This window comes from Microcaecilia unicolor, chromosome 12 (genome assembly GCF_901765095.1).
Source record: "Microcaecilia unicolor chromosome 12, aMicUni1.1, whole genome shotgun sequence".
Lineage (NCBI taxonomy): Eukaryota > Metazoa > Chordata > Amphibia > Gymnophiona > Siphonopidae > Microcaecilia > Microcaecilia unicolor.
The window spans coordinates 112,648,076-112,671,169 of NC_044042.1; the positions used below are offsets into that span (position 1 = coordinate 112,648,076).

At 47.1% G+C, this 23,094-nt stretch overlaps 1 protein-coding gene across 1 annotated transcript in view; it reads right to left on the reverse strand.

The window, feature by feature from the left end:
- Nucleotides 1–1,218: 1,218 nt before the first annotated feature.
- The window catches only part of LOC115481674 (glucose-6-phosphatase-like), a 63,719-nt gene continuing 41,843 nt past the window's right edge, over nucleotides 1,219–23,094 (reverse strand). Inside the window, exons 4-5 of the mRNA XM_030220996.1 lie at nucleotides 3,352–3,467; nucleotides 1,219–1,908 (exon numbers count right to left, since the gene is read on the reverse strand). Coding sequence (XP_030076856.1) covers nucleotides 1,397–1,908; nucleotides 3,352–3,467 — 628 coding nt within the window. The 3' untranslated portion in view covers nucleotides 1,219–1,396. The remainder of the gene's footprint in view (nucleotides 1,909–3,351; nucleotides 3,468–23,094) is intronic.

Sequence of the window (23,094 nt, forward strand, 5' to 3'; positions counted from 1 at the left end):
CTTTATTTGTTATGGTTACTGTTATTTGATTGCTTATGTACAAAATTTCTCTTTTTTGTAATGTCTAAATATAAAGGTCAATAAAGATTATTTAAAAAAAAAACCCGCAGACATTCATTGGTTGGAGCAGCATTCCTTCATAAAGTATGTGCATACGCTCATATTACTTGTGACTCCGCCCATGCTCTTCCCAAACTCCACACTTGAACATGCCCATACCCGTCACAGAAAAGGACACACTTCTTTTCACAGCGCATACTTTTACATGTATTCCCCCGGATTCAATATATTGCACCTAGCGTTCCATGCCGAAAATCCAAGCATATTTTATAACAAAGCGTGTAACTTAATTGGCTTAAGCCAATCAGCGTTCTTAACAGCGATAATCAGCACTAATTGGCAATAATTTGAATTTACGCGTACAACTCGCTAAGTGTATTCTGACACACAGCGCCTAAATTCTAATGCATGCAGCCAAAAAAGGGTGTGGTTATGGGTGGGGAAATGGGCATTTTGTGGGCATTCCAAAATGTATGTGCATTGTTTGTACTTTTTTTTCTTTCCTTCCTTTTCAAGTTACTACTACTACTACTACTATTTAGCATTTCTATAGCGCTACAAAGCATACGCAGCGCTGCACAAACATAGCCCCAAGTTCAGTTTGACATCAATCAATCTCCAGCTAAGCCCTTGAAAAAATATAAATTGAACATAAATAAGAAAGAATGTGAAATAGAAAGATAACTGAATGCTGACCTGAAATAACTCCTGCGATGACCTGATGGGGAAAGTAGGCAGCCAGGAAGACCCGGGATGTGAAGACATCCAACAATTCAAGCGACTGCTAAAAACACATCTGTTTGTGAAGGTCTTTTTGGCCACATGATTGACTCTTTTTTTCTCTCTCTCTTTCTTTTTTCTCTGTTTTTGTTAGGACCATTCAATTGATCATGTTTTACCTTCATATGTTTAGCAATTGTTACGTGTTTAAAATTATGTAGGTGACTATTTTTATCCACCTTGAATAAAGGCGGTATATAAATGTAGTAAATTCATAAATAAAGGGAAGAAAATTTAAAAAATGGTTGTTGTTGAGACAGTGATAATCAATTTGCTATTGGGTAATACCTTTGTGAGATTAATGTGTTATTTGTCAAGAATCTCGGCCTACGCTTGTTTCCTTTGTGCCACTGAATCGCAAATAGAGATTTCAACAAATTAACACTCATAAAAATACAATTTAATAAGAAAAGTCACTGTACAAGGTGTGATAGGAATAGATTTGGGTGGGGGGGGGGGGGAGGGAAGGAATGAAGATGCTTGCTTTCTTCCCTTATAACACCGTGAGCACTCTCTTTGTAAGATGATCTTTTGCTGATCCCTGCCCTTTGATTTTCTACAGTATCTTTTTTTCCTGACCCCATAAAACATGAGATACACAATAAGGAATGATTGCCACAGCTGTCAGAGGCTCGGCCATACTTTTACAGAATGACAACAAGTAGAACAGCAGTTCAACATTTGTGGGGAGTTCAAAGGAGTCGTAGAGGTGAAGGACTAGAAGAGAGGAGAGGATGCAGCAGAGGCGGAAGGTGAGTTGCTGCCCCTGCCTCTCCTTGTAACTTTCCAGGTACAGCTGGGAGTTGAGAGCAAGCCCCAATCCGAAGAAGATCCCCATGTTCCTGAGCAGACCGGCAAAGGGGGTGGTGTCAATGTGGATCCACTCAGGCTTGGCACACCATCTCTTAGCTTTTTCCATTGACCAGAGGAGGTCCACACCAAGGACCTTCAGCAGCAAGTAGAAACCCAAGGCAAAACAGAAGAGGAAGAGGGTAGTATAGAAATATCTCTTCAGACTCCCTTTGTAGACTGGGCTAACATGTTCAAATATTTCAGCCACGGCCATCCCTGTGGAAAAAAAACCCCAGAAATATCTCCATGTTAGAACCCCTCAGAAGCTGGTTATCTTCTCTGAAGCATGGGAGATGTATTTACAGCATGGTGTATTGATCAAAGTAGAGCTTTAATCGGCATTAGAAAAACATTTCAATAAATTCTGCATTCTCATTGGTTCCATCAAGGCAACAAGACATTTCAAGGCTTATAGTCCAGAACTTGGACCCCTCATCTTTGCCCCAGGTTCCTTGAGGAACCTGTTATATGTGCTAAAAATCATTTCTCACAAAGTATGGATTTTCTGTTTAATATAAAAAATGCTTGGAAGTTAATGACAGCTGATCTGAAATCAGTAAATGGACATGTACAAAATGGTGGACAAACCACAACAAGCAAGAAAATGGCAACTCCTTGGGCCCAATATTCAGTGCTATTTAACTAGTCAGGAACGGCTCCTGGACGGTTAAATAATATTCTGTGTGAGATAGCTAGCTATCTTCACTGAATATTAGAACTTAGTGGCTAGCTGCAAACTGGTTATGTCACGCGACTTAGCCGGTTAAGTGCCACTATTCAAGCATTAACCGACTAAGTTGAGTGGTTAAGATAAGCCGCATAAATAACCGAACTATCTTTAACCTAGTGGTTAATCGATTAGCGCTGAATATCGGCTTAACCGGTGATCTTCAATGCTGGTCAGTGTATTCAGCCTAGCATTGAATATCTGGGGTCAGCACCGCAGTGGGGTAGCCAAGGGTGGGCCCGGGCCCACCCACTTTGGGCTCAGGCCCATCCATTAGCAACATACTGTGTGGCTGGCATGGATTCCCATGCCCTACCAGCTGAAAACTCCCAACGACTGTCCCTCCTGCATACTTTGTAAATAGCAGATCTTCGCCTGTAGCAAACAGCGACTGATACATACCACTCGCACCAGCCCCACAGCCTTCCCTCTGACATATTCCTGCCTATGTGGAAATAGGAAGTTGCATCAGTGGGAAGGTTGTGGGGCCAACATGAGCAGTGTGTATTAGTTGCTGCTCACTGCCAGTGAAAATCTGCTATTTAAAAGATATGCGGGAGAGGGGGGGATGTTTGAGAGACCATATGGCATGCAGGTGAGAGGAGAGACCAAATTACCTGTAGAATGGATTCTGCCCACCCATCTTTAGCCCAGGCCCACCCAAAATTGGGTGTCTGGCTATGCCTCACCAATGGCAGCAGCTAAGCGCACTGCCTGCTACCAGCTGAATATCGGAGGGCTTGAGTTCCACATGGTGATGTCAAGCAGGATAGCTAATACCATGATAAGTGGGTAATTTCACCAGACCCTCCTTTCTGTAACAATGACTTATTCCCAAGGGAACGGGTTGCTTCAAGTTACCCATGCTGTATAGTAACATTTGAAAGCCCCAAAGTTCAGTTTGTGAGGTAGAAAGATAACCGAATGCTGACCTGAAATAACTCCTGCGATGACCTGATGGGGAAAGTGGGCAGCCAGGAAGACCCGGGATAAACAAACACAGACCTGAACCCCCCAGAATCCTGTCCACAGGATGCCACGGAGACATCTAAATAAGACAAAAGTGGCGAGAGTCAGGATATGAATATCCTTCTGTGGTTTGATTAGAGTACACTAACAACAGGAGATGATACTTGAGATTTTTATTTGGGCTTTATTTACGGAAATATAAATAATATCATATTCGTATCGTAACAATATTGATATCAAAAGACTCTATTGACTGCTAAATCCCAAATTCAGGTTTAGTGCGGTTTACATGAGTAAGCATAAGGTAACAACAATAAAGTCTAACATCATATAGAGCTTACAATATAAAATAATAATCCCTAACAAATAAAAAAGTTTTCAAAGCTTTATAAAACCTAAGGTAATTAGCCTCAACCCTAATAGTCAGAAATAGTGAAGTCCAACAGAAGAAAATGGCTCAGAAAGAGAACATTGCATTAGCAATTCTAAAAAACAAACAAACTCTATCCTATCCTGTCAACTCTAATCCCTCTGAATGTAGCTTACCCACTAGTATGAACAACAAAACACCTTATTTTCAAAGACATCATCACAAATTCTTTGGCCTAAAGATTTAGGCAGAACCATCACCCTTCCCTCCCCATACAGACCAGTTTAGGCATGAAACAGGCACTAGGAATTATGATCCATGAGATGACTTCACACTTTGGATTCAAGGTAGTCAGCAGGAGACTTTGTCGAAAGGAATATTGTGTACTTGCACAAGTCAATGATGACAAATGATCCTATCCATTTGGGGTTATTCTCCTTACCTTCTACCCTTCCTTCTTTCCCTGCTTCCCTTTCCGTGCCACCCCCTTTAAAGCTGTGATATTCATCCCAGAGTTGTAAGACTCTATTTCGTGATTGTCAAATTGAAGCGCTCCATAGGCCAACGCTTTGAGGTCAGTGAAGAAAAGCCTCGTCCTGCTTTGTTGCCAGCTTCCATTTTCCCCTGGGAGAAGGAGTGGTTTAGTGCCTCTAGCAATGGGCTGTGACTAAGGGAAACCAGGGAGTCGAGCTGCTTCTTGCACTAACAGGCCTTGACCAATTTACTTTCTCTCCCCGCGCCTCATGCATATTGTAGGGGCCGGCTATATCCGTATAGCAGCACCCATTATACAGATAAGTGATCTCTGCCGATTCTATAACAATGCACATAGCCGTTGAGGGGGGGGGGGGGCAGGGGTAAAATTCCCTGGGCCCGGGCCTCCAGGGGGGGCCCTTGCTTTTTGTGTCCTAACTTTATAGTTGCCTGGTGAGCGGACTGTATATTCATGCTAACTGGGTGATTCCCGGACCATCCCAACATTGCTGAGGTAGTCTGACTGAATTTTCAGTGGCTAGTGCTGCTGAAAATCTGGGTATGACTTCAAGATCAGTGTATGACCTGGAGAGTGGGATTTATCAAGGTAGAAGCTGCTCTTTTTTTGTATTTGGATTTAGCTCATACTTTTTTTGTTAGTATTTTAAGACAAGTTACATTCAGGTAGAGCAGGTATGTGGAGTGAAGGCGTAGCCCTAAAGGATAGAAACATGACAGCAGATAGGCCATATGACCCATCCAGTCTGCCCATCCTCTGTAACCCCTAATTCTTCCTGTTTTTAAGCGATCCCACATGCTTATCCCATGCCTTTTTAAATTCTGGAACAGTCCTTGACTCCACAACCTCCAATGGAAGGCCATTCCACGCCTCCACCACCCTTTCTGTGAAATAGTACTTCCTTAGATTACTCCTAAGCCTATTCCCTTTTAACTTTGTCATATGCCCCCTCATTCCAGAGCTCTCCTACCATTCAACCAATTTTTAACCCAATCAGTTACTCTAGGTCCCATACCGAGGGCACTCAATTTATTTATCAGTCACCTGTGCGGAACCGTGTCAAAGGCTTTGCTGAAATCCAAGTATACCACATCAAGCGCCCCTCCCACATCCAACTGTTTGGTCACCCAGTCCGAAGAAGACAGATTCGTCTGACACAACCTGCACTAGTAAACCCATGCTGCCTCGGTCCCCGCATTCCATTTAGTTCAAGAAATCTCACAATCCTCCTCTTTAGAAGCATTCCATTAGCTTACTCACCACCGAGGTCATACTGACAGGTCTGTAATTCCCAACCTCCTCCTTGTGCAAAGGAACCACATCTGCCCTTCTCCAGTCCACTGGGACCACTCCAGTTTCTAAGGAAACATTGAAGAGGTCCGTCAGTGGAGCTGCAGAACTTCACTGAGTTCCTTGAGCACCCTCGGGTGTATCCCATCAGGCCCCATCGCTCTGTCTACTTTTAGTTTAGCTATCTCCTCACACAGTCCTCAGTAAACGGGTCTTGGTCTACCATACATCCATCCTCTTTACCCTTTGTTTTCTACAGCCCTACCCCCGGTCTTTCATCCATGAACACAGAGCAGAAATAATTGTTAAGCAGTTCAAGCTTTATCCTTATCATCTTCCACATATTTCTTTCCCTCAGCTTTGAGCCTCACAATGCTATTATGGCACTTCCTCTTGTCACTTACATATCTGAAAAAGATCTTATCCCCCAATTTACCGTATTAGCTATCTTTCCTCCATTTACCACTTCGCTTTCCTGATAGCTTTCCAGCTTCTCTTCGCTTATTTGGGTATTCTTTCCTCTCTTCATCTTTCTAAGTCATAACACGTGAAGGCTAATCTTCACATGTTATAAGATGTTATTACAAGTTGTAAGATCCCCTGGTCATCATGGAGACTTCATCTACACATCAAAACCCCAGATACCACTACAGCTGCCTTTCTGACACGATGACAGCACTAGGATTTACACAGGTGATCAATTCTCCAACCCAAGAAAAGGGTCACTAATACGAGACCTGGTATTCTACAAAGGGGTGAATATCCCAGAATTCTGGGGATAAACAGTATTGAAATAACACCCCTATCATGGTCAGAACATTTTCTAATTAAATTCTCACTAAGTGACCACCTGAAACAAATGGCACCTCCCAGAGTTTGGAAGGAGATCAGAGACAAAAAAAAGCTGACCGCTGAGAATTTCCTAGAGGCCTTGGACTATCTGCATAGAGATGAAAAGACAACAGTGGCAGAACACACCTAGCCAAGACCTTAAAGAAAACAGCACCACTAAAAAAGGTCTTATGCCCCACTCACAAATGCTCACCTTGGTTTTCTCCAGAACTTTGGATCCTTAAACGTGAAGGACGAAAACTGGAAAGGAGATGGCGCAAATCTCATCTGGATGAAGACAGGCTAAACTGCAGGAAGCACATGGCCAAGCCTTAACAGCAACCAAAAAAAAAACAGTGCACTGCACTCAATGCATTGCACAGGCTGCCAATTCAACCAAGCAGCTGTTCTGTATAGTAAACAGCCTACTGCAACCCCCACAACAAAACCAGCCTGCCCAGTCTAAACTGAACTGCAATGATTTTGCTGCACACTATGCCAACAAAATTAAAAGTCTCCACCAGGATTTACAGGCAGTCCCACCCAGTGCCCAACCAGTCAACCAGGGATGCACAAACTCGCCCCCTCCAAACAGAGACAGTTGTAACACTTTTAACCTAATGACAGATGAGAGCCTTGACAAAATCCTAAGATACCGTCAACCTGCTCCCTCGATCCCTGCCCATCAAAGATAGTGCATCAGGCAAGTATGGGCCTTATAGAAGGCGCCACAAAAATTATGAACACCTCTCTTTCTAATGGGCAACTACCAACAGCATTAAAAAGGGCAGTGGTTTGCCCTCTGCTGAAGAGAAACAACCTTGACCAGGACAAACTTGAAAGTTACAGGCCAGTATCCAATATCCTGTTTCTAGGGAAACTCATAGAACAAACAATCTGTGTTCAACTTAATGAATGGCTAGAAAAGAGTAACTGGCTAGATCCTGTCAATCTGGATTCAGACCCGTTATGGAACAGAAACGGTCCTCGTATCCTGCTAGATGATCTTCACAGAAACCGAGACAAGGGAGTTGCCTCGATGTTAGTACTGCTAGATTTCTCAGCAGCTTTTGACACTGTCCACATGATATGCTTGCTAGCACGACTGACAGAACAGTTATCAATGGAATAGTACTTGCCTGGTCCAGATCCTATCTATCCTAGAACAATGGTCTAAGGTCTGGCAATTAAAATTCAATTAATAAATATAACAGAAACCTTCAAGAACAATTTTAAACAAAAATTATCACTCTCATGAGTCGTATATATATTTATTTTTTGAAATAAAATCCAAAATTTTTTTTTTTATTGTGCTCAGTTTTGGTGTATTGCTGTGGACTAGTATCCATGCTTAGCAGGAACACCACCCATTCATCATGGCACATCCTACCTCCATCCTAATAGTATTGTTCAATAGATGGGGCAAAGTCCAAAAGAATATAATAAGCTTGATGTTCAAAAAAATATATAAATAGCAAGTTACTTAACTTAAGTAGAGATGTGCAGAAAAAAATCTTCTTCCTGCCAAGTTCTTGTCCACTGCAATGCTTTTTTTTCCAAAAAAAATCCCTCTGTGCAGGATGTAAGACCATAAGGTCACGATTCAACAGTTTCAATTCCCTACATGGGCCCATGGTTCGCCAGACTAATGGCGTCTTCAGGGGAACTGATCTGAAAAGCAGGGTTAAGATTCAATGCCAAGAAATGCAAAGTGATGCACTTAGGGAATAGAAATCCATGTATGTGTTAGGTGGCGAGAGTCTGATAGGTACGGACGGGGGAGGGATCTTGGGGTGATAGTATCTGAGGATTTGAAGGCAACGAAGCAGTGTGACAAGGCGGTGGCTGTATCTAGAAGGTTGTTGGGCTGTATAGAGAGAAGTGTGACCAGCAAGAAGAAGGGAGTGTTGATGCCCCTGTATAAGTTCGTTGGTGGAGGCCCCATTGGAGTATTGTGTTCAGTTTTGGAGGCCGATCTTGCTAAGGATGTAAAAGAATCGAAGCGGTGCAAAGAAAAGCTACAAGAATGGTAATGGGATTTACGTAACAAGACGTATGAGGAGAGACTTGCTGACCTGAACATGTATACCCTGGAGGAAAGGAGGTACAGGGGTGATTGATACAGACGTTCAAATATTTGAAAGGTATTAATCCACAAACGAACCTTTTCCAGAGATACGAAGGCGGTAGAACAAGAGGACATGAAATGAGATTGAAGGGGGGCAGACTCAAGAAAAATGTCAGGAAGTATTTCTTCACGGAGAGAGTGGTGGATGCTTGGAATGCCCTCCCGCGAGAGGTGGTGGAGATGAAAATGGTAACGGAATTCAAATATGCGTGGGATAAACATAAAGGAATCCTGTTCAGAAGGAATGGATCCTCAGGAGCTTAACCGAGATTGGATAGCAGAGCCGGTAGTGGGAGGTGGGGATGGAAGTTGGGAGGCTGGATAGTGCGGGGCAGACTTATACGTTTGTGCCAGAGCCAGTGGTGGGAGGCGGGACTGGAGGTTGGGAGGCAGGGATAGTGCTGGGCAGACTTATACGGTCTGTGCCAGAGCCGGTGGTGGGGAGGGCGGGGATAGTGCTGGCAGACTTATACGGTCTGTGCCAGAGCCGGTGGTGGGAGACGGGGATAGTGCTGGGCAGACTTATACAGTCAGTGCCAGAGCCGGTGGTGGGAGGCAGGGCTTGGTGTTGGAATGCGGGGATAGTGCTGGGCAGACTTATACGGTCTGTGCCAGAGCCGGTGGTTGGGAGGCGGGCTGGTGGTTGGGAGGCGGGGATAGTGCTGGGCAGACTTATACGGTCGGTGCCCTGAAGAGCATAGGTACAATCAAAGTAGGGTATACACAAAAAGTAGCACACATGAGTTGTCTTGTTGGCAGACTGGATGGACCGTGCAGGTCTTTTTCTGCCGTCATCTACTATGTTACTATGAGACAGGCAACAATCCATAATGATTGGCAGCAACGCATCACCACCATGGACATTCACCTGCGGGGTACTACAAGGATCGATACTGTCACCTATTCTGTTCAATATCTACATCAAGCCACTAGCTGAGCTGATTCGGTCAATGGACACGTCGTTCTACATCTTGTGATAAAGTCCCATCCAGGAATAGTTGGGTTAAGGCAGTTTCAGTCTGAAATACAAGTCCCAGAAGGCATTCAGCCAGAGATGAAGAACCCGGACTAGACCCCTAGCTGCAATCGGGGGAAGACATGGGTGTAAGCTGGCAGGTTGTGTAGAGGGGCTGCCACTAGGCGGAAAGAGAGTTAGGAAACCCTGTGTGAAGGAGCTCTTCATTGGTCTCATTAGTCTAATACTTAACTCAGCTGGTATGGGTGTGGGGAAGCTAATGGAAGGAGAATGATTGGTTATGGTAGCTGAAGCCAGGGATTGATTAGGCAGGTGGGAAGGAGTCTCAGCAGTTCAGTTCAGGAGAGAGAAGCAGAAGGAGAGAAGCAGTTGCAGGCTGAAAACCCTTGGGCAGGGAGGTCCCTAAAGTACTGACAGAAACAGGCTGAAAACCCTTGGGCAGGGAGGTCCCTAAAGTACTGAAGCAGGGCTGAAATTCCTTGGTGAGAGGGAAGTCCCAAAAGTATTGAATTCACTGTGAAGCTGATGCAGGGGAAAACCCTTGGGTAGAGGGAGTCCCTAAAATATTGAACTCTCCTGAAGGTAAAGAGGATAGAAGGTAGAGACTGCTGCGTGGTGACTGAACTGTGATGATGAACTGAAAGACTGTTTGTCTTGGGAATTGAACTACTGTTTATTGTGCACTGGATAAAGATCCAGACTGGAGCTGACTGTAAGCCTGTATTGAGACCTGCTGCTTACAGGGGGACTGTTGGCCACACACTTTGAGGTAGCTTATAATGTGCTTAAGATTGAAGGTGATGCTGGCGGTTGGAACTGTTGTATTAGAAACCTGCATGGAATAAAAGTCCTTAAGATTGAAGTTACTGGTGGACATTTATTCTTCATTGTGCCGGGAGCCTGTGGCTGGAGGAGATTGTTCTATCCTTGGCTGCTCAAGAAGGAAGCCTGGTTACAATCTATGCAGATGATGTGCAGCTACTCATACCCATTGAACCCATTGATTCTGGAGATGGGAAGGTGGTAGAACGAGAGGACATGAAATGAGATTGAAGGGGGCAGACTCAAGAAAAATGTCAGGAAGTATTTTTTCACGGAGAGAGTAGTGGATGCTTGGAATGCCCTCCCGCAGGAGGTGGTGGAAATGAAAACGGTAACGGAATTCAAACATGCGTGGGATAAGCATAAAGGAATCCTGTGCCGAAGGAATGGATCCTCAGGAGCTTAGTCAGGATCGGGAGGTGGGGCTGGTGGTTGGGAGGCGGGGATAGTGCTGGACAGACTTGTACGTCTGTGCCAGGGGCCGGTGGTGGGCAGCGGGACTGGTGGTTGGGAGGCGGGGATGGTGCTGGGCAGACTTGTGCGGTCTGTGCCGGAGCCGGTGGTTGGGAGGAGTGGCGGGTGGTTGGGAGGCGGGGATAGTGCTGGGCAGACTTATACGGTCTGTGCCCTGAAGAGCACAGGTACAAATCAAAGTAGGGTATACACAAAAAGCAGCAAATATGAGTTATCTTGTTGGGCAGACTGGATGGACCGTGCAGGTCTTTTTCTGCCGTCATCTACTATGTTACTATGAACCTGACTTACCTACATCCTTGAATAAACTGATCACTTGTCTAACATCAATTCAAGAATGGACTAAACAAAACAAACTTTGCCTGAACCCAAGTAAAACCGAGCATCTCTGGGTCCCTAACACAAATGGATACATACCTGACATCAAAATCCCTTTTGGGAAATATGAATTCCCCCTCAAATCACAAGTCAGGAACCTTGGACTACAGTTAGATTCAACACTTACTCTGATTCCCCAAATCCAAGCAACCTTCAAGAGCTGCTTCTACTATTTGCGACAGCTATGCTGCCTCTCTCCTTACATCGAGAAGGTAAATCTTATCCCAGTTGTGCATGCTGTGGTAACATCAAGACTGGATTACTGCAATGCACTATACAATGCTCTGACTACAAAGGGCCTGCACCAGCTCCAGTTGATTCAGAATGCAGCAGCAAGATTCATAAAAGGTTGCAAGTGAGGTGACCACATCACACCATTTTTGCAAAAACTTCATTGGATTCCAGTACAATACAGGGCTAAATTTAAAACTATGTCTGATCTTCAAGGCCCTGAAAGGAAATGGCCCCAAGTATCTGAAGAATAGGATGATCCTCCACACACCGCCAAGGACACTAAGGTCCTCCCAAGGACTTTCAGTAACTACAACCCTCTCCAAAAGACATTACACAATGTGATACCCACAAGCGAGCCTTCTCTGGAGTAGCCCCACACTCTGGAATGCATTGCCTGAAAGGCTCCGCTTAACACAAGACTACCTGTACTTCAGGAAGCAGGTGAAAGCTTGGCTGTTCAACCAAGCCTTTAATGGAAGAAGTAACTAACTTGTTAGTCTCACTCACACACACAAGGATTGACTCGGGCTGCACATACTGCAGCGGGACATGTTTATCCACTCCTACCCTAGCTGAGATAATATTTAACCTCTGACCTCACATGCAACTTTCTTCAAATCAATCACCCTACTTTCTAATTCTTCGTAATTTCTTACTCTACTCATCTACAGTATATGTTACAACTTTGCCTTACCCTTCACTGCCAGTTATAATGTTCTAGTACATATTGTGTTGTCATTGCAAGTAGTATACCAAGCCGTATTGTTGTTCGAATATTTTTACTGCTCTAATTGCCTACTGCTCATGTTTGATCTATTCTTACTGTACACCGCCTTGAGTGAATTCCTTCAAAAAGGCGGTAAATAAATCCTAATAAATAAATAAAATAAAATAAATAAACCTCCTTACCCTTATCTTTTCAGCTACTACATTAGAGTACCAGAGAGGCCTTCTTTTCCTCTTACTTGTAGGTAATTTCTAACACAAAGGTTAGTTGCCTTTAATATAGCTCCTTTCAGTCTTGTCCATTGCTGTTCCCAACCCGCTAACTGTTCCTTGAGAAATTCCCCCATCTCGGCAAAGTTAGTTCCTTTTAAATTCAGGACCTTCAATCTCGAATGAACCCTCTCTTCTGTTTTAATATTGAACCACATCATACGATGATCACTAGATGCCAAATAGTCTGCCACCTTGACGTCAGGTCTGTGCTGGGTCCGTTGCTTTTTAATGTATTTATAAATGACCTAGAGATGGGAATAACTAGTGAGGTAATTAAATTCGCCGATGACACAAAATTATTCAGGGTCGTCAAGTCGCAGGAGGAATGTGAACGATTACAGGAGGACCTTGCGAGACTGGGAGAATGGGCGTGCAAGTGGCAGATGAAGTTCAATGTTGACAAGTGCAAAGTGATGCATGTGGGTAAGAGGAACCCGAATTATAGCTACGTCTTGCAAGGTTCCGCGTTAGGAGTTACGGATCAAGAAAGGGATCTGGGTGTCGTCGTCGATGATACGCTGAAACCTTCTGCTCAGTGTGCTGCTGCGGCTAGGAAAGCGAATAGAATGTTGGGTGTTATTAGGAAGGGTAGGGAGTCCAGGTGTGCGGATGTTATAATGCCGTTGTATCGCTCCATGGTGCGACCGCACCTGGAGTATTGTGTTCAGTACTGGTCTCCGTATCTCAAAAAAGATATAGTAGAATTGGAAAAGGTACAGCGAAGGGCGACGAAAAATGATAGTGGGGGATGGGACGACTTTCCTATGAAGAGAGGCTGAGAAGGCTAGGCTTTTCAGCTTGGAGAAGAGACGGCTGAGGGGAGATATGATAGAAGTGTATAAAATAATGAGTGGAATGGATCGGGTGGATGTGAAGCGACTGTTCACGCTATCCAAAAATACTAGGACTAGAGGGCATGAGTTGAAGCTACAGTGTGGTAAATTTAAAACGAATCGGAGAAAATTTTTCTTCACCCAACGTGTAATTAGACTCTGGAATTCGTTGCCGGAGAACGTGGTACGGGCGGTTAGCTTGACGGAGTTTAAAAAGGGGTTAGATAGATTCCTAAAGGACAAGTCCATAGACTGCTATTAAATGGACTTGGAAAAATTCCGCATTTTTAGGTATAACTTGTCTGGAATGTTTTTACGTTTGGGGAGCGTGCCAGGTGCCCTTGACCTGGATTGGCCACTGTCGGTGACAGGATGCTGGGCTAGATGGACCTTTGGTCTTTCCCAGTATGGCACTACTTATGTACTTATGTACTTATGTACTCTCCATTCATAAGCACCAGGTCCAGAATAGCTCCATCCCGCATCAGTTCCGTTACCCACTGCTGGAACAATTCTTCCTGTATGGAATCTAAGATCTCTTTGCTTCTAGATGGCCCCGCAGCCGGGACATCCCAATCAACATCCGGCATATTGAAGTCACCTATCAGTGCAGTAGACTGAAATCCTTGTGACCCTGGGCAGGTCACTTAACCCTCCATTGCCCCAGGTACAAAGAAGTACAAACCACTTTGAATATAGTTACAAAAACCAGAGAAAGGCAGAATTATCAAGTCCCATTTCCCTTTCCCTATTTGAGATTCTACATGGAATGTTGCTAGTGGACTTTGGTCCTGGAGAACTGGGTTTGATTCTCACTGCAGCCCCTTGTGACCCTGGACAAGTCACTTAACCCTCCATTGCTCCACCTACAAAAAAACATGGGTTCCAGTTTAGCACGGTTAGCACATGCTAAAATTGCTAGTGTGCCTGTTTACACATGCTAACCATGTAGATACCCATGATATTCCTATGGCCATGTCTACATAGTTAGCAAGTGCTAATTTTTAGCACATGCTAAAACCGTTAGCACGCCTTTGTAAACAGAGCCTTTAGATTGTGAGCCCACTAGGGACAGAGAAAGGACCTGCATATAATACATACAGCTAGTAGCACTATAGAAATGATAAGTAGTAGTAGTAGTATGGTTAAATTTAATATACCACCTTTCCTCAGGAGAATGTAGTAAAAGCAGTTAGCTTAGCGGGGTTTAAAAAAAGGTTTGACTAGCTTCCAAAATGAAAAGTCCATAGATCATTATTAAAATGGACTTGAGGAAAATCCATTGCTTATTTCTAGGATAAGCAGCATAAAATGTATTGTACAGTTTTGTAATCTTGCCAGGTACTTGACCACTGTTGGAAACAGGATGCTGGGCTTGATGGACCTTTGGTCTGTCCCAGTATGGCAATATTATGTACTTATGTACCAATACAATAAGGTTGTTTTTAGGAGGAAAGGAACACCATTCATACTCCACTTTAACTTTACACTTGTGGTGGAAAGTGTGAGCCCTCCAAACCTTACCAAAAACCTACTGTACCCATATAACACCTGCAGCCATAAGGGCTATTGTAGTGCTGTACAGCTGGATGCAATAGGTTTTTGGTGGGTTTTGGAGGGCTCACCATACAATATAAGAGGGTAATGGTGAGATGTGTACCTGGGACTTTTTATGTGAAGTCAACTGAAGTGCCACCTAGGGTGCCCCAACTCTGCTGGGATGTCTGTGTTGCCAATCTACTATGAATGCTGGCTCCTCCTACATCCCACTGGCTTGATTTTTTGTGTTTTTCCCTTGGACATTTTTTTTTTTAATTGCCCAAAAAGATAGACGCACTGAGTACAACAATGTCTGGCAAATGGCCATTTTCAACACAAAGAGAGAGACATTTAAATAGCTACGTTCGCCACTTGAGTTCTGGACATTTTCAGCAAAACATCCAAAATTGGATTTAGACAAAAATGCCTGTCAATATGATTTAGGTTGGAGTTTCTGCAATTCCAGTGTTCATTGTTTTAATATTGGAATATCTGAGGACTTTTAAAACGATTCTACAACTGTTTTAAATTTGTATCTGTTGTCTATTTATGTGATTATGTATGATTTTGTGATTGGTAATATAACTTTGTATGTTGATAATTGTAATCTGCCGAGAATTTTTCAGATTGTGCGGAATATAAGTGTTTTAAAGAAATAAAACATAAAATAGGTAGAAATGGTCTCAGATACAAATTCAGGGCAATATTACAACTGGGCGACCCTGTTAGGGAGTATGTATTCTAGAACAGTATTTGGCACAGAGACGCTATTGCATTGGTGCACTCATACCAGGTCAATGGCAGGCGTAAATGGATGCACTGAAGTGCATTATGTCATGCAGTAACTTACTTTTTTTTGTAAGTTACACGTGTAAATGGAGACACGGCCATGTCCTGCCCATGCTGCACCCAGATGTACCCCCCATCCCCGGTGCAGTTACACATGAATGCATTTACACACTACCTTACAGAACAACATTTGGTGATCTACACTCGTATGTGCCACTTTCCTATGCCTTTACATGTGCAGGGGTGAGCCAAGGAAATCTTCCACCTGAGACGAGGAGTGAGATTCCACTGCCAGCCCCCTCCGTGGCTCCCCCCCCCCCCCCCCCCCCCCCGAGTCCAACATCTCTCCATTCACTCTCTCTTTCTCTCCCTCCCCTTCTCCCATCCAGGGTCTGGCATCACCCCCTTCTTTTCTCAACCCCCTTCACCAAATCTACCTTCTTTTCTTGTTTTCCAAAAGTGATAATCGTTGGCAGCAATTCCCATAGGCTGCCCTGCCGCTGGCACCGGCCCCTTCTCTATTGCAGCCCACCTCTGAGGAAACAAGAAGTTACATCAGAGAGGTGGGCCACAGTAGAGAGAAGAGGCTGGTGCTGGTGGCAAGGCAGCTTATGGGAATTGCTGCCACCCCCACCGCTAACTTTTGGAAAACAAGCAAAGAAAGTAGATTCGGGGAAGGGTGGGGATAGATGCCAAACCATGGCCGGTGTGAGGGGTAGAAAGGAGTGAGATGCCACTCCATGAAGAGTGCCACCTCAGACCCCCGCCTCAGTTGGCCCAGTATTATTACCACCACTGAAGGTGTGCATAACTACACATACATGATTATAGAAATGCCCTTCACGATCATGCCTGAATATAACTCACCCAGACCTGCGAAGTCTCTGTCTTTCAGCAGGAGACTCCCATTTTTGCTTTTGCAGGTCATCTCCCACCGATAAGCCGGGATCTCCCGCTGAGTGTCCTCCCTGTCCAGTGGCAGCAGGAAACATTTTCATAAAGCACCATCTCATGCTGCCGCTGATCTCACGGCAGCAGGAAATGATGTTTTATGAAGGAAACAGGAAAGCGAGGTTACTAACCTGTAGCAGGTATTCTCCGAGGACAGCAGGCTGATTGTTCTCACGGCAGCCCCCAGGATCGAAAGATCTTCCTAGCAACAGAAGTTTGCTAGTTCTCGCGTGATCCGTGCACATCGCGCATGCGCGACCGTCTTCCCGCCCGAACGCAAGCGTGCTCGTCAGTCCAGTAGAAAGCAAAAGACAAGGGAAGACACAACTCCAAAGGGGAGGAGGGCGGGTATGTGAGAACAATCAGCCTGCTGTCCTCGCTTTCTCCGAGGACAAAGCAGGCTGCTTCTTCTCACGATTGGGGTATCCCTAGCCCCCAGGCTCACTCAAAACAACAAACATTAGTCAATTGGGCCTCGCAACAGCAAGGACATAACTGAGATTGACCTAAATAGAACCAACTAACTGAGAGTGCAGCCTGGAACAGAATAAAAAATGGGCCTAGGGGGGTGGAGTTGGATTCTGAACCCCAAACAGATTCTGCAGCACCGACTGCCCAAACCGACTGTCGCATCGGGTATCCTGCTGTAGGCAGTAATGAGATGTGAATGTGTGGACAGATGACCACGTCGCAGCCTTGCAAATCTCTTCGATAGTGGCTGACTTCAAGTGGGCCACTGATGCTGCCATGGCTCTAACACTATGAACCGTGACATGACCCTCAAGAGTCAGCCTAGCTTGGGGTGTAAGTGAAGGAAATGCAATCTGCTAGCCAATTTGAAATGGTGCATTTCCCAACAGCCACTCCCCTTCTGTTGGGATCAAAAGAAACAAACATTTGGGCGGACTGTCTGTAGGGGCTTGTCCGCTCCAGATAGAAAGCCAATGCTCACTTGCAGTCCAATGTGTGCAGCTGACGTTCAGCAGGGTGGGCATGAGGCCGGGGAAAGAATGTTGGCAAGACAATTGACAATTGGTTAAGATGGAACTCTGACACCACCTTTGGCAAGAACTTAGGGTGAGTTATGATGAAATTTGGTATAAGGAGCATGAGCTACTAAAGCCTGAAGCTCACTGACTCTACAAGCTGAAGTGACTGCAACCAAGAAAATGACCTTCCAGGTCAAGTACTTCAGATGGCAAGAATTCAGTGGCTCAAAAGGGAGGTTTGATCAGCTGAGTGAGAACGACATGGAGATCCCATGACACTGTAGGAGGCTTGATAGGGGGGCTTGACAAAAGCAAACCTCTCATGAAGCGAACAACTAAAGGCTGTCCTGAGATAGCTTACCCTCTACGATAATGGAAAGCATTTAATCGCACTAAGGTGAACTCTTACAGAGTTGGTCTTAAGACCAGAACTCGGACAAGTGCAGAAGGTATTCAAGCAGGGTCTGTGTAGGACAAGAACGAGGATCTAGGGCCTGGCTGTCACACCAGATGGCAAACCTCTTCCATTGAAAGCATAACACCTCTTCGTGGAATCTTTCCTGGAAGCAAGGCAAGACTCGGGAGACACCCTCAGAAAGACCCAAGGAGGCAAAGTCTACGCTCTCAACACCAGCCGTGAGAGCCAGGGATCCGGAGTTGGGATGCAGAAGCTGTCCCCCGATCGTTCTGAGGGTTGGAAACACTCCAATCTCCATGGTTCTTCAGAGGACAACCTCCAAAGAAGAGGAACCCCGATCTGACGCAGCCAGAATGGAGCGATCAGAATCATGGTCCCACGATCCTGCTGAGTGTCAGCAAAGTCTTCCCTACTAAGGGGTATGGGAGGATACGCACAACAGGGAAGACCTTCCCCCCAATTTTTATTTTATTTTTTTTTATTACATTTGTACCCCGCGCTTTCCCACTCATGGCAGGCTCAATGCAGCTTACATGAGGCAATGGAGGGTTAAGTGACTTGCCAGAGTCACAAGGAGCTGCCTGTGCCTGAGTGGGAATCGAACTCATTCCTTAGTTCCCCAGGACCAAAGTCCCCACCTTAAACCACTAGGCCACTCCTCCACTCCAATGAAGGAGAAAGGCATCCGACGCTAGTCTTGCCATGGGCCTGAAGTCTGGAACAGTACTGAGGGACCTTGTGGTGACCGAGTGGCAAAAAAAATCTACCAAGGGGGTGCCCCACACTTGGAGATCTTGCGTACTACTCTCGAGTTGAGAGACCACTCGTGAGGTGCATTAATCCTGCTCAACCTGTTGGCCAGACTGTTGTTTACGCCTGCCAGATACGTGGCTTGGAGAAACATGCTATGCTGGTGAGCCCAAAGCCACATCCTGACGGCTTCCTGACACAGGGGGCGAGATCCAGTGCCCCCCTGCTTGTTGATGTAGTACATAGCAACCTGATTGTCTGTTTGAATTTGAATAATTTGATGAGACAGCCAATCTCTGAAAGCCTTTAGCGCGTTCCAGACTGCTCGCAACTCCAGGAGGTTGATCTGAAAACCTGTTTCCTGGAGGGACCAACTCCCTCGAGTGTGAAACCCATCGACATGAGCTCCCCACCCCAGAGAGACGCATCCGTCGTCAGCACTTTTTGCGGCTGAGGAATTTGAAAGGGACGCCCAGAGTCAAATTGGAGCGAATTGTCCACCAATGCAGGGAGGTGAGAAAACTCGTGTACAGTTGGATCATGTCCTCTGGATTTCCCGCAGCTTGAAACCACTGGGAAGCTAGGGTCCATTGAACTGATCGCATGTGAAAGCGGGCCATGGGAGTCACATGAACTGTGGAGGCCATGTGGCCGAGCAATCTCAACATCTGCCGAGTTGTGATCTGCTGTGACGCTCACACCCAGGAAACAAGGGACAGAAGATTGTCTGTTCTCGCCTTGGGGGCATGAGCCATCTGGGAGTCCAGACGAGCTCCTATGAATTCTAGTCTTTGAACTGGAAGAAGGTGGAACTTTGGATAATTTATCACAAACCCTAGTAGCTCCAGGAGTTGAATAGTCACCTGCATGGACTATAGAGCTCCTGCCTCCAATGTGTTCTTTACCAGCCAATTGTCGAGATAAGGGAACACATGCACTCCCAGTCTGCATAAAGACACCGCCACCACCGCCAGGCATTTCGTTTACACCCTGGGCGCAGAGGCGAGACCAAAGGGAAGCACACAGTACTGAAAGTGCCATGCTCCCAGATGGAATCGAAGATACTGTCTGTGAGCTGGATGGGAGTCCTTTAAGTCCAGAGAGCATAGCCAATCTTTTTTCTGAATCATGGGAAGTAGGGTGCCCAGGGAAAGCATCCTGAACTTTTCTCGGACCAGATATTTGTTCAGGGCCCTTAGGTCTAGGATGGGACGCATCCCCACCTGTTTTCTTTTCCACAAGAAAGTACCTGTAATAGAATCCCAACTCTTCCTGCCCTGGTGGCACGGGTTCGACCGCATTGGCGCTGAGAAGGGCGGAGAGTTCCTCTGCAAGTACCTGCTTGTGTTGGAAGCTGAAGGACTGAGCTCCCGGAGGTCAATTTGGAGGTTTTGAGATCAAATTGAGGGCGTATCCTAGCCGGACTATTTGAAGAACCCACTGGTCGGAGGTTACAAGAGGCCACCTGTGGTGAAAAAACTTTAACCTCCCTCCGACCAGCAGATCGTCTGGCACAGACAATTTTATCTCGGCTATGCTCGCCTGGAGCCAGTCAAAAGCTCAGCCCTTGCTTTTGCTGGGGAGCTGCAGGGGCCTGTGGAGTCGCATGCTGTTGACGTGAACGAGCGCGCTGGGGCTTAGCCTGAGCAGGCTGGCGAGCAGGTGGATTGTACCTATGCTTATTATAAGCGTAGGGAGCAGTCCTCCTTCCCCCATAAAAACACCTACCTGAAGAGGTAGATGCTGACGGCGTCCGGTGGGAGAGCTTGTCGAATGCGGTGTCCCGCTGGTGGAGCTGTTCTACCACCTGTTCGATGCGCTCACCAAAAATGTTATCCCCCCGGCAAGGAGCATCCGCTATCCGCTGCTGGACTCTATTCTCCAGGTCAGCGGCACGCAACCATGAGAGTCTGCGCATCACTATACCTTGAGCAGCAGCCCTGGACGCTACATCAAAAGAATCGTAGGCACCCCTGGACAGGAATTTCCTACATGCCTTCAGCTGCCTGACCACCTCCTGAAAAGACTTGGCCTGCTCCGCTGGGAGCTTATCGACCAAGTCCGCCAGCTGCCGCACATTGTTGCGCAAGTGGATGCTCGTGTAGAGCTGGTAGGACTGAATCTTGGGCACGAGCATAGCAGAATGGTAGGCCTTCCTCCCAAAAGAGTCCAGAGTCTTAGACTCACGCCCCGGGGGCGCCGAAGCATAATCTCTACTACTCTTGGCTTTCTTGAGAGCCGAATCCACAACTCCAGAGGCAACTGGGTCCTCATCAACTCCGGGTCCCCATGGATCCGATACTGGCACTCAACCTTCTTGGGAATATGGGGGTTACTTAATGGTTTCGCCTACTTTGCCAACAATGTCTGCTTCAGGACATTATGAAGGGGAACAGTGGACGACTCCTTAGATGGTGAAGGATAGTCCAGGACCTTGAACATCTCAGCCCTGGGCTCGTCCTCCATAACCACTGGGAAGGGAATGGCCGTAAACATTTCCCGGACAAAGGTGGAGAAAGACAAACTCTCCGGGGGAGAAAGCTTTCTCTCTGGTGAAGGAGTGGGATCTGAAGGAAGACCACAAGACTCCTCGTCAGAGAAATACCTGGTGTCCTCCTCCGCCTCCCACGAGGCCTCACCGTCGGTATCGGACACAAGTTCACGAACGTCAGTCCGAAGCCAAGCCCGTCTCGACGCCGAGGAACCCGGTCCTCGATGGCGATGCCAAGAGGAAGACTCCCACGTCGGCGGCGACAAAGCTCCCTCCAGCGATGTCGATGGGGAGTCAGCCTGGGTGGAAGCAGATGCCGATGCCACAAGCGGTACCTGTGTCGCAGTCCTCACCACTGGCGGGGAGCCAACCACCGCATCTCTCAACGGTACCGCCAGCGCAGGCTCCGGCGGTACCAGAGCAGAAGAACGCAGCAGCCTTTCCAGGATACCTTAAAGGATGGCCTCGAGGCACTTGTCCAGAGTGGCTGTCGAGCAAGGCTGTGGGGCCGGTACCGGCAACGATGTCAGAATCTGTCTGGAATGAGAAGGCGGTACCGGGCTGTCCGGAGCAGAGTGCATTGACATCTCTTGTATGGAGGGCGAGCGGTCCTCCTGGCGTCGACGCTTCACGGGTACCGAATCCTCGGTGTCCCGGAGCTCTCGGTACCGTGACAGGAAGGTGACCGATGACGGTGCTTCTTCGCCTTCGCCTCGGTACCTCCCGGTACTGAAAAGGAAGACGTGGAATCCAAACGTTTCCTCTGGGCCGGGTCCGAAGGTGGTCGGTCCTGGGGGGCCTGCACCGCAGGAGCCCTCGAGGCAGGTGGAGACCCACTGCTACCAGCGTGGGGTCTCTGGACAGCCATCACCTGCACTCCGGACGTCGATGCACCCTCCGATGCAGACATAGATACCGGCGATGACCTCGGTACCACTGGCTCCGCCAACGTTGAAGTACCAGACGAGGCCCCGAACAAGACGTTCCACTGGACCAATCTCGCCGCCTGGGTCGAGGTAAAGAAGACAAGTGAAAAGGCAAAAAAAAATGCGCCAAGAACGCGACGGGGGGCCTCTCTGGGGGACAGTAGCCAAGGAGGGAATCGCTCACGGAGTCAGCGCCTCCTACTGCCTCGTGTCGCTGTACGGATCGGCGTGGCTGTATCAGCGCACAAGCAGGCAGGAGGTCGAGAGCAGCGGTGGCGGGGCAATCGAAGCTGTGCGGCCCAGGACCGCGCGTCCACGTGGCAGCCGTCTCGTTCCGCTGCCTGGTGACCGGCACAGCGTGGGAGTTTGAGGTAGGGTGGTGAGTCGGCGGAGGGCGGCCGGGACCACGCGTCCACGTGGCAGCCGTTCTCCCTAGCCCATCTGAGAGCCAGGAGACCTGGGCAGCTGGCCCTGGTGTTAATCCTGCTGACGTGGGAGCTTGGGGAGCCAGGTGTCCACAGGCAGCTGTTCCCTAGGACCTCATGTTCATGTCCCGTGGCCCTCACTGGCTCTGGTCCTGCCTGTCTGCCGCCTGCCCTCTGTCCTGGCTTGCTCTGGCCCTTCAGCCTGCTCCGACCCGGCTTGCTCCAGCCCGCTGCTCTGCTCCCTCCTGCTTCTGCTTGTCCAATCTGTCTGTTCCAGCTTACTCGGGCCCTGCTACTCCTACTCCTGCCTGTTCCAGCTTGTTCCAGTCCATCCGTTCCAGCCCATCTGCCTGAGCCTGTTCCAGTCCATCCGCTCCAACTTGATCCAGGCCATCCGTTCCAGCTTGCTTAGTCCGTCTGTTCCGACTTGCTACAGTCCACCTGCACCTGCCTGTCCAAGTCCGGCTGTTCCTACTTGCCCCAGTACATCTGCACCTGCTTGTCCTAGCGTGTTCCAGTCCTGCGGTGCCGCTGTCTTCTGCTCCAACTTGATCCAGCTTATACCAGCCCATCTGGCCTAGCCTGTTCCAGCTTGTTCCA